At 48.7% G+C, this 13,942-nt stretch overlaps 1 protein-coding gene across 2 annotated transcripts in view; it reads right to left on the reverse strand.

Annotated features, from left to right (window-relative positions):
* Positions 1-5,883, reverse strand: part of LOC119179783 (juvenile hormone acid O-methyltransferase) — a 30,513-nt gene extending 24,630 nt beyond the window's left edge. Inside the window, exons 1-2 of one of the 2 annotated variants that reach the window (XM_075869883.1) lie at positions 5,386-5,883; positions 5,193-5,313 (exon numbers count right to left, since the gene is read on the reverse strand). In XM_075869883.1, the coding sequence (XP_075725998.1) occupies positions 5,193-5,313; positions 5,386-5,738 (474 nt within the window). In that variant the 5' untranslated portion in view covers positions 5,739-5,883. Of the gene's footprint in view, positions 1-5,192 lie in introns of both variants that reach the window. The other variant, XM_037430903.2, reaches the window with a different exon arrangement.
* Between the last annotated feature and the right edge of the window lie 8,059 nt (positions 5,884-13,942).

Consider the following 13,942-nt stretch of genomic DNA (forward strand, 5'->3'; position numbering starts at 1 on the left):
AGATTGATGAAGTGATCGAAGCGCAGGTCACCGCCCAGGTGGTCAGGCTCTCGTCAACCAGGGCAGGAAGACGCATCCTGGACGAGGCTGGCATGGCTCCCAGAATGCTTGCTGTACGGGAAATCACCTTATCCCGGGAGGTTCGGGAAACGTTTGTGGTCAGCCCATTCCCTCGGAATATGCACCCACAATACAATGTAGGGAGGCGAAAAGCCCGAGCACGGGCGATATTACAGAACGCCGCCGACAATCAAGAATCGACTGTCTTTGTCGACGTGGCTCAGTACGGCAAGTTTAGCACATTCGCGCTGGCAGTCATTGACGGCAACGGGGAATTACGCTCCTCAGCCTCGGTCAGGTTGGCTACGAGCGCAGTTGCAGAACAGGTCGCCATAGCCCTGGCCATGACCGACCGCTCACACACCACCGTGTTAACAGATTCACGAGCGGCCATCAAAGCTTTTGAGTCGGGTAACATAGCGCGGGAGGCTGCCTCCATTCTAGAAAAAAGAACCGACCCTGGCACTCACTTAATCTCTTGGTTTCCCGCCCATATGGGTGCGGACGTTCATGAGCACGTACCTAACCTCAACGAGCTTGCCCATGACCGTGCGCGAGATCTAAGGCGCCGTGGCGGCATGGAGGCCTTATGGGGTCAGGATGAAATCCAACATAATGATCCACTCCTTACGTTTCATGAAATCACATCTCACTATCGGCTAAGTAAAAGAGCCTATCCTCTTCCTCACCCGAAGTTATATAGGTCTCAGTCAATTACACTTAGAATTATCCAGACGGGCTCGTTTCCCTCGCGAGGCCTTTTTAGTCGTATGTCCACAGACGATGATTCAAGTTGTCCGGAATGTAATAAAATTTATTGTTCTTTAGCGCACATGCTTTGGCAATGCCCCGCGTTACCTAATGGCTCTCTATCCAGCGAAGCCGACTGGGAAGGAGCACTCCGGAGCCCATCGCTTCAAGCACAAATTCAGGCAATCCAGAGGGCTCAAGAAAGGGCGGAACACCACGGTGTCCCAGCCCCGACTTGGACGCGGCCAGCGGCTTCCGCTGGTCCCCGATAGGGGTTCCCGCAAAAGCTCCCCAGGATCAAATAAAGTTCATTGTCTGTCTGTCTGTCTGTCTGGTGACAAGTAGCACACTGAGCAAAGAGGAAGAAACAGCACCCTGCTCGAGAAAATGGAAACGCTGGCGTTGCAATCGCGTACCTAATCAGGTGCGCGAATTTGATTGGTTGAGAAGATGGAGGGCATTGCCTACGCGTGACCGGTTAGCACATTGGGGCGTCGTTCTAAATGACCGCTGCCCAAACTGTGGCAAAAGAGAGACGACCCAACATGCTCTGTTTCAGTTCTCGGTGGCGAGGAGCATCTGGCACATGGTACAACGCCTCTTCGGCTTTCGCACGGCGCGCATGGGAACAGAGCGTGGGCTGTTTGCAAGACTGGTCTTTACAGTAACCTTGTACGTACTGTGGCGGCGACACTGTTTAGCGGAAGTACGGCACAAGCCGCATAGAGGCGCCTATCCCGCACTACAGAAAATTCGGCTCATTGTGTGGAATTACCTAGATCAGCAGCTGGAAACACACGGCGGAGATGCCTTCCTTCGACGATGACACACACGTTTCTTCAATGTAAGACAGGGACAGCTGAGGTTTCCAGTTGTCCCGTACTAGCCATGCGCCCACTCTAGTACGCATGCATAAGTGTTATCCTGTTAAATGTGATTAACTTGATTCTTTTTAATTTTCCTTTCACTTGTAACATTTGGATACTCAGTGATAAGTTAGATTTTGGTGCTCATTTGTAAGATGTATACACTGTCTTTATTTGTTTTCGATGTTTCGTTGGTGTACGTACAAGTTAAGTGTACAATAAACTTCCCTTTTTCGCCCCTTAAAAGTGCGCGTGATCGCAGATGTTGCTGACCGGCCACGCCAAGAGGGGAGGGCGCTGCACATCGTTGAGGTAATCGCACTTGCACCTGCTTGCACCGCGTTTCGCGAAAGTGTAATCTCACTAATCCTCCCTATTTTGTGACAGTCGCATACAGACGTCATCAGGCAAGTGTGCGATGTCATTTTTTGACATATTACCACAAGCATATTAGACATATAACATATTACAGCAAGCGTATTAGACATTGCTTCACTTCATGCACAACACAGGTCTAACGGCACACATTTAATACACATGTGGAGTTTTTCTTTCTTTTTTTCGAGAAAGAAACAAGAAAACGTAGTTTCTTGGACCTCCTCTAACAATTTTTTCACCAGCGTGCCCATGTCACTTAAGAGAGAGAGAGAGAGAGAGAGAGAGAGAGAAACAAAAGGAACAGACATGATGGTTTACCAGGCCCCTGTTTTTGGGAGGTTTTCCAAAAAATACCTCGGAATCAACATATGTAGCCCATTATCTTTGGGATTCAGGGGTAAATTTGTATTTCACTAAGCTTGAATTAAATTGTTATAAAGTCTAAAGCTCTGCGAAATAATGGTATATATACCACACAAATCTTAATCCCTAATTATATAATAGTAATGATATGTGGGGTTTTGCGACCGAAAACCAGATAGGAATAATTGGGACGTGGTGGTTTCGGACAGTTAAACCCCACATGTCAATATTAGAGAGGCTGTAGTGAAGGGCCCCGGAAATTTCACCTACCTGGTGTTCTTGAACGTGAACTGACATCGCACAGTACACCCGCCTTTACCATTTCACTTTAATCAGAATGTGACCACAGCGGCCGGGATCGCACCTACAACCAGCAGTCGAGCCCCCTAGCCACTAAGCAATATCTGGGGTTTTACGTGTCAGAACCACAATATGATTACGAACCACGTCGAAGTGGAGGGCTTAGGATATTTTCAACCATCTGTAGTTCTTCAACGTGCAGTGATAACGCACAGTACACTGGCTTTAACCACCGCGTACGGGATGGTCTTCGTTCCTGTGTTTTCCGTATTCCTTGCGCTGATATGTCTCCCTCAGAAATCAGTCACAAATCCAGCTTAAGTGATGCGGCCTATTCACGAGAGCATGACAAAGCATGGATCTTAAACACGTGAAACCATACCAGCGCAGATAACTCACTGTAGCTGAAGGGATCTTTGGTAGTGTCACCGATAGCTAGCTCTTAAGTCATCGATAGCTAGCGCCATAGCCGATGAGGCAGGTTGAAATGAAACTAGCGCTCTCACAGGTGGGTAGGAGCGTTCGGCGGGCTGCACCAAAGGGGGAGATCGAACAGCCATGACTATGGCATCACTTAGAAACATTAACTTCATTGTTATAATAATAACAATATTATTAATAATAATATTATTAATAATAATAATAATAATGATAATAATAATAATAATCTTTATTGTCATCTTGAGTTGTACAAAACAAATAACAGGCCTGTCAAAGCCAGATGGTGGCTTGGAGGACTTCGCCCGACACATCGGCAGACGAGATATGACATATATTTTGAAAAGCTTTTCATGTAAACAATCAGAGAAAGAATACATGTAACTCATTTACGCTACATATAAACACAATAACAATCGAGAATCAAATTAGCGGAAGGAATACTACCTAAACAGCAGAAATGTGAATACAAGCATTGAAAAATTTTTAATAGATTATACCCAGTATGCAAGGAACTAGAAAAAAATAATAATGCGATAACTGATGCAGCAATAAAGAGACCTTAGGCTCTTTCGTAGACTGCGTTTAGTCGTTGCCGGAAAAAAAACTGTCGGGGATGTCATTAAGAACAGTAGGGACATAGACCTTTCTAGTAGCTTTGCCATATCGCGTTTTGACGACTGGTACAGAAAAGCGGGCAGTTTTTCTAAATGCACGAGGGGTAATGCATTCGTTTTTGAACTGTGAGCCCCAGAAATGCCGTAATACAACAGTTTGGTTAAAGGACGCTTTGAAAGACGGCAGTCGAAGTAGAGAAAATAAATTTACATTGTCTGTTGAAGAACGATTATACACAATGAATTTCAACATACTTTTTAAAATATTGTCAACCCAACGCTGCCATCGCGAAAAACAGAAAGCAAATAAAATGATGCCATATCGTAAGATAATATACGCAAGAGCAAGCATGATTGTCACTTTAATATTGGTGGGTGCAATTGATCTAATATTGAAAAGTAACCACGAGATTTTTCGTAGTCTGTCACAAATGTAAGCCAAATAATCATTCCAGGACAGGTTGCTATCGAAGAATACACCAAGATATGTTATAGAATTAACATATTCAATGGAAGTACACTTACAGGAGGCCCAATCACGGGCATGAACAAGTATGGGTGCATTCGTAACCATTACTTTCAATAAATTTTTAAAGCAAATTAATTTCGTTTTTTTTCTGATTAATCACCAGGCAATTATCTGTAAACCGTGACGCAGCCTCATAAACACTCTCTTGTAGTAGTGACAATGCTTTATTGTAACATACATGTTTCGTTAACAGAACAGTGTCATCTGCATACTCAAATACAAGACAATTTGGAACAACAGCAGTAAAATCATTTATGAGTATATTAAATAAAAGAGGAGATAAAATGGATCCCTGTGGTACACCAGCTTTCAAAGGAAGCCTTGCAACAATAATAATAATAATAATAATAATAATAATAATAATAATAATATAAATAATAATAATAATAATAATAATAATAATAATAATAATAATAATAATAATAATAATAATAATAATAATAATAATAATATTAATAATAATAATAATAATAATAATAATAATAATAATAATAATAATAATAATAATAATAATAATAATAATAATAATATTACTAATAATAGTAATAATAATAATAATAATAATATAATAATAATAATAATAATAATAATAATAATAATAATAATAACCTTTTCTTGCTGTGGCTGTTTGAGAGAACCTAAAGTTCAACGAGAAATACGGAAAGAATGCTCTAAGGGGATCAAAATGAAGGCACATTCATGATATAACAAGGCCACATTAGTTCAATATCCATTCATATGCTCTTTCAATGAATGGGGTGGTAAAGGACTCGATATTATGTAGATACCGATTCTACAAGTGTCATGTTTGCCTAAATCAGCTGTCATCTTAACCTTATATTAAGCTGGGTGCGTAAGAACGTTGGAATTAACGGAGTTGGAAAAACTCACCGGCACGTATGCCTTCCACTTTTGCGTTTCGTGCACCTGGAGCCAAACGTCCGTGAGTTGGGTGCTGACGCACGACACCACGACGCATTCGCCATTTTCGGCCAACAGCCGGCGCACGTTCCTGTAAGCAGCCTGTTGGTTTTTCACAAAATGGAAGCACATGAACGAGTAGACACGTTCAAACTTGCCATACTTGCCGATAAACAGCGTAACGTCATCATCTTTTTCGATGTCCAGCACATCGTAGAAGATCTCGGAATGCCACGTGCTCTCGCGGGCGTACTCGACGATCCTGGCACAATGGTCGACAGCGACGAGCCTTCGACAAGGACGCGAGAAAGGCAGCAGGTGGTTGCGGGTGAACTTTCCCAGCCCACAGCCGACGTCCAGATGTTGGTGGTGTCTCTTGGAAGCTTTGCAGAAGCTGATCCGCTGCCAAGCGTTGAGGTCTTCCTGGCTCGGATACGACTCGACACCCACGTACGTCTTAAGGTCCACGCTCATGTTGGCGGGTCTCGCGGTGGGCTGGTCGAAGGAAGACTTCATTACTACGAACGCGATATATTCGAAATCTATAACCACGAGAGGCTCAGGATGCGAGATTACCGGCTTTAAAGCGTTTGAAATGCACCGCACCAAGTCTCCAGCAGCTACATGAGGCAAAGATTCTGGGACGTATCGTTGACGCCGGCGACTGTATGGCTGCGTCAACAAAGATAAGTCGCTGTACAGGGAGAACTTGCGATAAAGGAAAGCAACGTGAAGTGAGTCTTGGCACAATGCATTCGAATACGACTGTGTAAGAAAGAATTGTTTATTATCGGCCGGCAAGCGGCCGCCTTCCACTCTTGAGGGAGCTCTCTGTTGCAATAATGCTCAGTGCTTTAAACATAGAAAGCTAGAATCATTAGTGGAATAAAAGCTTCGTGTCTGCTTCAGTGCGAAGATGATGCGTCAAGATCTCTTTACAACAAGGACACAGTGCGGTGAGACTGGGTGATAAATCGGGTCAGTTGGTTGAATTTCATCTCGATGAAACAGCGTGTTTCTGGGCGAGAGACAATAACATTGGCGTGCGCACGGTTCTCTATTACAGGGCATATATTACAGCGCTTCCCCTCTCCCCCTTCTCCGCACATATTTATTTATTATTTTAAATACATCAGAGGCCCCTGCTGGGGTAATACATGAGGGATGGGTAATAATTACTGAATAAAAAAAGTGATTCGAGGGCCATCTTGAATTGATGCGGGTCGGACTGGTGCACGGTAGTTGCTGGCAGACGGTTCCAGTCCCGTGCGGTTGTCACAAAAAAGGAGCGAAGATGTGCGGTGCATTGGGATGGTGGAGGATACACTGCGCTTGAATGGTTTGTGCAGCTTGATGTGCGATGGACAGGCAGGATGGCTGGAACTTCGATGGGGGCATGATAAAATTTGTGAAAAAGGCATAGTCGAGATATGTGACGTCGTAATTCTGGATTAGAAAGGTGAGCACGAGTTTTAAGTTTGGTAACACTGGAATTGTAGGTATATTCAGAATAGATAAAACGCGCATCACGGTTTTGAATTGATTCCAGAATGTTGGATAAGTGAGATTGATGGGGATCACAGACAGAACATGCATACTATAATTTTGGACGAAAAAGTGTGACATACGATATTAGTTTAACTGATGGGGGCGCAAGTCTCAAGTGTATACGTAAAAAACCCTGAGTGCGATTTGCGGAGTTGGCTATGTTCGTCACGTGGGTTGACCAGGAAATGTTACTTGAAAATGTGACACCAAGATATTTGTAAGATTCAGCGGGTGAGACTGCAGAGTCGGAAATGGTATATTCTGCTGACTAGTGATAAGGCCTGCGATGAAAAGATACCAATGAAGTTTTCTTTATGTTTAAAGACATTAACCACTTATCACACCAGAATACAATTAGATTGAGGTCGTTTTGAAGTGTAGTAGTGCCTGAGCTGTTTGCTATGGGACGGTATACGACGCAGTCGTCTGCAAAGAGGCGAATGTTTGAAGAGATGTTTGATGGAAGGTCATTGATGTAAATGAGAAAAAGTATTGGTCCGAGCACTGTACCTGGCGGCACACCAGAGATTGCAGAGGAACGGCTAGATGAGACGGAGTTAGCATGTACAAATTGTTGACGATTGGTAAGGAAACCGCGAATCCAATTAAATACATTTGTAATAATGTTTAGACGAGAAAGCTTTAGTAGTAGCCGTTAATGCGGGACTTTGTCGAATGCTTTTTTAAATTCTAAGAAGAGGGCGTCAGCAGGTATGTTTATGTCGAGGCTGGAACTGATATCATAATAAAATAAAGCTAGTTGTGCGCCACATAAAAATCCTGAGCGAAAGCCTTGCTGACTGCAATGAAAATAGTTATTGCTGGCTAGGAACTTGACAATGTTAGAGTAAATCACATGCTCCATTAGTTTGGAGCAAATGCTAGTAGGGGAAATAAGATGATAACTGCTGCAAAGAGATGAGGGAAATTTTTATGGGCACTGGAACAATCTTGCCCACTTTCCAGTTTTCCGGCACCACTCCTGATGATAGTGACTGCTGAAAAATATGACAGAATAGTGTACTAGCAATTGATTTCGTGTTTTTGAGCGTTTTCGCGTTGATACCATCGATGCCGCATGAAGATGCGAGTTTCAGTAAGTCGATTAGTTTTGCGATGTCGTCTGAGCAGAATGTGATGTCCGGCATCTCGCTATGGTTGAGATAAAGAAATGAAGGCAAGTTATCGGCAGGTTCAACGGTAAACACGGAAGAAAAAAAGCTGTTAAGTTGTTCAGCGGCCTCGTGATCGGGATCGGATGGTTTTGATTGTTGTGCAGTACTAATAGTTGAAAGGTACTGGGGTCAATTGTGTTCCAGAATTTTCGGGGTTGTTGCTTAACATAACGGACAATGCTAGTGAAAAACTAAACGTTTTTCTTTGTTGACAAGTTTATCGAATTTGTTTTCCTGCAGCGTAGTACCTGTTCCACGCACATGCGCTATTAGACCACCTTGCCGATCAAAAGAGTCGTTTCTTTTTGTTGTTTAGGCGTTTAAATGTGATGTTAAACCATTGGGATGACTTTTTCTTGGTTACGGTGTCTTGGTTACGGTCCAAAAGCACGCGCGCTCGTGCTTTTGGACGGTTGCCCGCTGCATCGGCTCTCGGAAGATTTCGCCGAAAGGCAAGTTTTCACCTTTTCTTGACAACTTTACTTAGTGGCAGGCATTTTTAAACATCCCAGGACTCGCCCCACAGAGAAATTTGGAGCTGGAACGGTCATTTTGACCGTTAGTTGATCGAGAGAGGCGATACCCGGGCTCGGCAAATGGCGGGTATGAGCCAGCCCCACTATGGCATCTAGTCGGGCCGTACACGAAGTTTCGCCCGATGGGACGGGTTCTCCCGCCATAGGACCTTCTTCCAATACGCCAATTCATGGTTTTTCGCCGGAAGGCGATAGCGTATTGGCCGTTTTGCAGAACCCGACGGAACAAGAGGCGACGAGAGGCGTTGAAAGCACGCAACCTGTTACTGCCCAAGCCCAATCCTGTCCCGTGAGACCAACAGCAGGTGCGAGCGAGGAAGAAGATGCCAGCTCTTCTGTTTCGGAGGTCACCGCGGTCGGCATCGGACACAGGGGGGATCCGGGCACTCGAATGCAGACTCGGGCGCGCGAGATCGAGGACGAGATCTCTCGGTTCTGCGCAGACTCGGTAAACCGCATCACGTTGAGTGCCCGGAACTACATAATGTCCAGGGTCTTCGAGCTGGTGAACCTGTGCTCCGACATGCGAGCGGACGCGGCCACGGAGCGGGGTGCTGCCCTGGCGCTGCAAGGGCAGTTGGTAGACGCGCGCCGGGAGATCGCCGGCCTACAGAGACAAGTGCTAGTGGCGGAGCGACCCCCAGTTGGAGACATCCTGGGCGGCCTGGCGGCGGCTCCCGCAGTTGGTCCCGCGCACGCTGTGCTTGCTGCTGGGCCTGGCGTCCAGGTGGCGACGGGCACGACGCCTACTGGTCCGGTTGTTCCGGTTGTTCCTTGTGCTCCAAGCTACGCCGCAGTGGTCCGGGCGGGCGGGCCGGCCGGCATTCCTGGTGCTGGGCCGGCTGGTCCTGCCGGACTCGTTGGAGCTGCTCCCGGCAGGGTGTCTGGCGTCAGACACGAACACGTGGCGTTCCTAACACCGGTTGGAGCGACAGAGGCGCCGGCACGGGACGTGGTCCGACTGTTAAAGACGAACATCGACCCAGTGGCAAAGGACATTCGGGACGTCACGCTAAGACACACCAGGTATGACGTCACGGTTTTCACAAATAATGCACAAACACTCACAAACATAAAAAACGCCATTAACGAAAATGCAGTCACGCACACCGCCATGACCATTCGCATACCCACCCGCCGAAACCCCCACGTCAGGTTTTCCGGAGTAGACCCCGACTTAGGACCCGAGGAGTTCTTGAGACTCCTCGACGAACGCAACCCCATTCTACAGATAGGGGTAGACATATCGAAGGTTAAGGTCACATTTCGAGAGCGTGGGGGAACTAAAGCCTACGTGGTAGAAGTCGATCCGGAGGCCTTCCGCAGAATCATGGCCTCTCCGCGTTTATCGGTCGGGTGGACGATGGTGCACGCATCGGAAGACCTACACGTGCCCACATGCACCTTTTGCGCGTCTTATGGGCACGGAAGAAGTTCGTGCCCCGCCGCAGCGGACCCGACCAAGGCCGTCTGCACGAAATGTGGGACCGAGGGACATGTGGGGGCTGCATGTCCCATAAGAATGGGTGACGCGACGGTCTGTTGCGGGGCCTGCCGCCGTGTCGGGTTGGAGGCGGCTGGGCACCCGACCGGCTTCCCGGGATGCCCGCTGCTACAAGAGAAGGTGGCGAGGCTGAGGGCGCGCACGCACTATGGCGGCGCGTAACGGCGAGGGTAGCGCCGAGGGGGGGGGGCTACGGGGAGGGTTGTTGCGTCTGGCGTTCTTGCAGGTCAACTTAGATCACGCAAGGCTCTCTCTGAGTAACTTGTGCGATCGCATGACAGAGACCGGCATACACATCGCGGTAGCGTGCCACCCATATAGACCAAAGGGGAAAATGCCCAACCTACCTGCGGGATTTACGGCTTTTGCCTGCGAGGAAGACCCAGTGGCTATCGTACTGGTGAGGCGGCCACCGTTCGACCTGTGTCCCGTGATGTTGTCGACATATGTGGTGGGAGTCTATGGGCAATATCGCGACTCCCACTTTACTATAGTGTCGGTCTATGCTCCGCCACACAAGCCGATGGACACGACACTCCGGATGGTTCAGGAGGTGGTGTCGCAGTCGCGTTCTCCACATGTCATTGTAGCCGGTGACTTTAACGTGAAGCACCGAGCATGGGGTCCCAGAGTCGGAGACGATAGGGGCGCACAGGTAATGGAGTTCGCGGCCGCGGCGGGCCTGGTCGTCGTGAACGACCCACAGTCCGAGCCGACCTATGAGACGGCATACGCCGCCAGCTGGATCGATCTCACCCTGGCAACGCCCTCGGTCCTGATGGCGGGATACACATGGACCGTACGCTCCGACGCCACATATTCTGAACATAAGAACTTAGAAGTGCGAATAGAATCTGACGAAAGAGTAGCCCGCAAACGCCTAACAAGGTACGCTCAGCAAGAGCTCTTGCGCTCGCTAGAGAGGGAGCCCTGGTTCGCGAAGATCATATGCTCGCAGCCACGGTCCCCAGAGGCATTAGATTTCATCTTGGGGGCCTTTTATGAAATTTTCAATAAACACCTGCGACGCCAGCTCAGGCCAGTTAAGTCAAACGCCAGGGGGAACTCCTGGTGGACACCAGCTCTGGCACTAGAGCGTAAAAAGGTCAATGCCATGCGGAGACGTTTTCAAAGAGCAAAAAGCTACGACATTAGGGCCCTCCTAAAAATGGAGTACAGTCGCGCATTGGCACGGTTTCGTCTGTGGGTCGCGGAGGCAAAGGCCCAATATGAAAGAGAATGCCATAAGGCGTGCTCGCGCGGAAACGTATTTTCGACGTCATATAGAGAAGCTTTTGGCAGAAACCGCCCACCAAGGTTCTTGCCCCCGCTGAAGCGAGCTGACGGCTCGATGACTGAGACACATCTCGAGTCCGCGGCCCTCCTACTCGAGACGCACATCGCAGTGGACGACCCGAGCAAAGACTTGCCCGAGCACGCCGAGGCCAGGCAAATGGCCGCAAGGCCATACAATCTTACTGAGGTAGATGTCCCATTTACCGAGGCGGAGGTACGCGAGGTGACTGGGGCGATGCCACCGCGTTCATCGCCGGGGCCGGACGCAATAACGCCGCTCCTCGTGAAGGGCCTATTTAAATTACACGCGCGGTTCGTGATGTTCGTACTGAACGCGGCGCTCACGCTTGGATATTTCCCTCGCTGTTGGCGCCGAGGCAGGATAATTTTCATTCCGAAACCCGGCCGGCCCCCCGAGCTCACAACGTCATACAGGCCGATATGTGTGAATTCGGTTCTGGGCAAGATCCTCGAACGACTCTTGAACGGCCGCCTCTTTCACTTTCTATCAAAGCACGGGCATATCCACGACCATCAGTATGGATTCATACACGGTAGAAGTGCGGTCATGGCCTTAGTTCACCTAAAAGAGACCCTTTTACAGCTGAGAGTCTCAAAGACGCCCGCGGTCCTGATGTCAATAGACTTTCAGGGCGCTTTCGATAGCGTATGGCATCCTCGAGTGCTCGCGTTTTTCCGCGAGCGCCGCGTGCCGGCTAATCTATATCACATGCTCAGGACGTTCCTCCAACAGCGGTCGGTGGTATTTCGATCGAACGCTGGCGAACTGGTGGCATACCCCTCGCTGGGGAGTCCACAGGGGTCCCCAATCTCACCCTTGCTCTGGAACGTGGTAATTCACGACCTGTTATGCCTCCCACTTCCTACAGGCATAACAATTCAAGCGTACGCCGACGACACCATCGTTGTCATCCCGGTGGAATCGCGAGAGCGTTTGGGAGAGGTTGGGTCCACAGTCTTAAAAAACATAGTGAAGTGGACCGTTGGGGCAAGGGTCACCCTCAGCACGGAAAAAACATACTGCGTGCTATTCTCCAACGGACACCGTGGTATGGAAAAATGGCGCCCGTGCATACGCCTAAACCCAACAGACAAAAAACTTATGTACAAAGACTCCTTAAGGATACTCGGAGTCGTCTTTGACACTCGGCTCTCTTTCTTTAAACATGCCGAATACCTTAAAGAAAAGACCGAACTGCTGGTTGCGAAGATCTGGGTACTTTCTGGAATGCAGGGAGGACTGTTGCGTCCCGAACAGAAGGTGACGCTGTATAAAAATGTCATTCTACCTGCCATTATGTACGGTTCACCAGTTTGGTGGGACGCGATATGCCCTGACTGCCGCCTCAAATCCCGCGCTACCTCCCTGCAGCGCACGGTTCTTCTCAATTTGTTGGGGGCGTTCAAGACGACACGAACGACGGCACTTCAAGTGCTCATGAGAGCACCGCACATCGCGCTAGAATTGGAAAGGGCCAATGCGGAGTTTGAGTTACTCATTGCTCGCAAGTCAATTCGCTACGGACAGCTGTCCGTACGTCCAGATCGGCTCCTGCCCACACTGGACGTCTGGCAGGAACACCCCGCGGCCCGATGCGCCTTCCGCTTTTGTCGACTCACGAGGGACGAGGCGCGACGAATGGCCCGCTTGCCGGGATTACACATTTATAAGGACGGTTCGTATACCGATCGCCTGGCAGGAGCGGCATTTGTAGTATTAGGACCGAGTGAGCGCATCGGAGCGGTAGGAAGATACCGAGTTGAGAATGCCACGAGCGCGTATTGCACGGAGGTCATAGCGTTGATCGAGGCGTTGATATACATCAAAAACAAGTGCTCAGCCGCCACGGTCAGACTATACACAGACTGTCTGTCCCTGCTACAGGCGACATCTGAATATAAGACCACCGACCCGAGAGTCCGGGATGTGAAGGCTCTCTTAAAGGAAATTTCAGCCAGGACAAAGATTACACTCTATCACGTACCGGGACATTCCGGCCTGTTCGGAAACGAGCTGGCGGATTTTCTCGCAGCTCGCGCGGCATGACTGGGCGACGCGAGGCAGGCCCCGCTCACTCCGAGAGCGGTCCGCAGTATGCTTAGGAGAGAGCAACTGCGCCGCTGGGAATCTGACTGGAGGGAAAACAACGCCGACACGGACCTTTTTAAGTGGGTACCGCACGTATTAGACGCGCCCTCTTGGTTTCCGCCCAACAGAACCCTAGTGACCCTGCTAACGGGGCACGGCCGATTCCATTCGTATTTCCACCGATTTAATCTGCTCGCGGAACCCGTCTGTTCGTGCGGTGCAACATGTGAGGGAACCGATCACTACTTGTACGATTGCCCCCTTACGACACCGATAACGCGGAAAATTGAACCACGCGCCGACTTCGACCAAAGAAGATATGCGTCTCTGTTGCGACACGCGAGAAATCACGCACTGTTGATTAGACTAGTGAAACTGGTCGGAGACACGATCCCCGACCTCGCTTGAGTACAGCCTGCTTTTCGCGTCACCTGTTCTTGCGTTTTGCACGCGGAAAATAACGGAACAAGGAGTATGAAAATCCGAACACACACAAAGAACACACCCGCGCGATCGGGGCGATGTGGGGGCAGGGTCACCCTGTAGGCCAT

The sequence above is a fragment of the Rhipicephalus microplus genome, chromosome 7 (genome assembly GCF_043290135.1).
Source record: "Rhipicephalus microplus isolate Deutch F79 chromosome 7, USDA_Rmic, whole genome shotgun sequence".
NCBI classification, from domain to species: domain Eukaryota; kingdom Metazoa; phylum Arthropoda; class Arachnida; order Ixodida; family Ixodidae; genus Rhipicephalus; species Rhipicephalus microplus.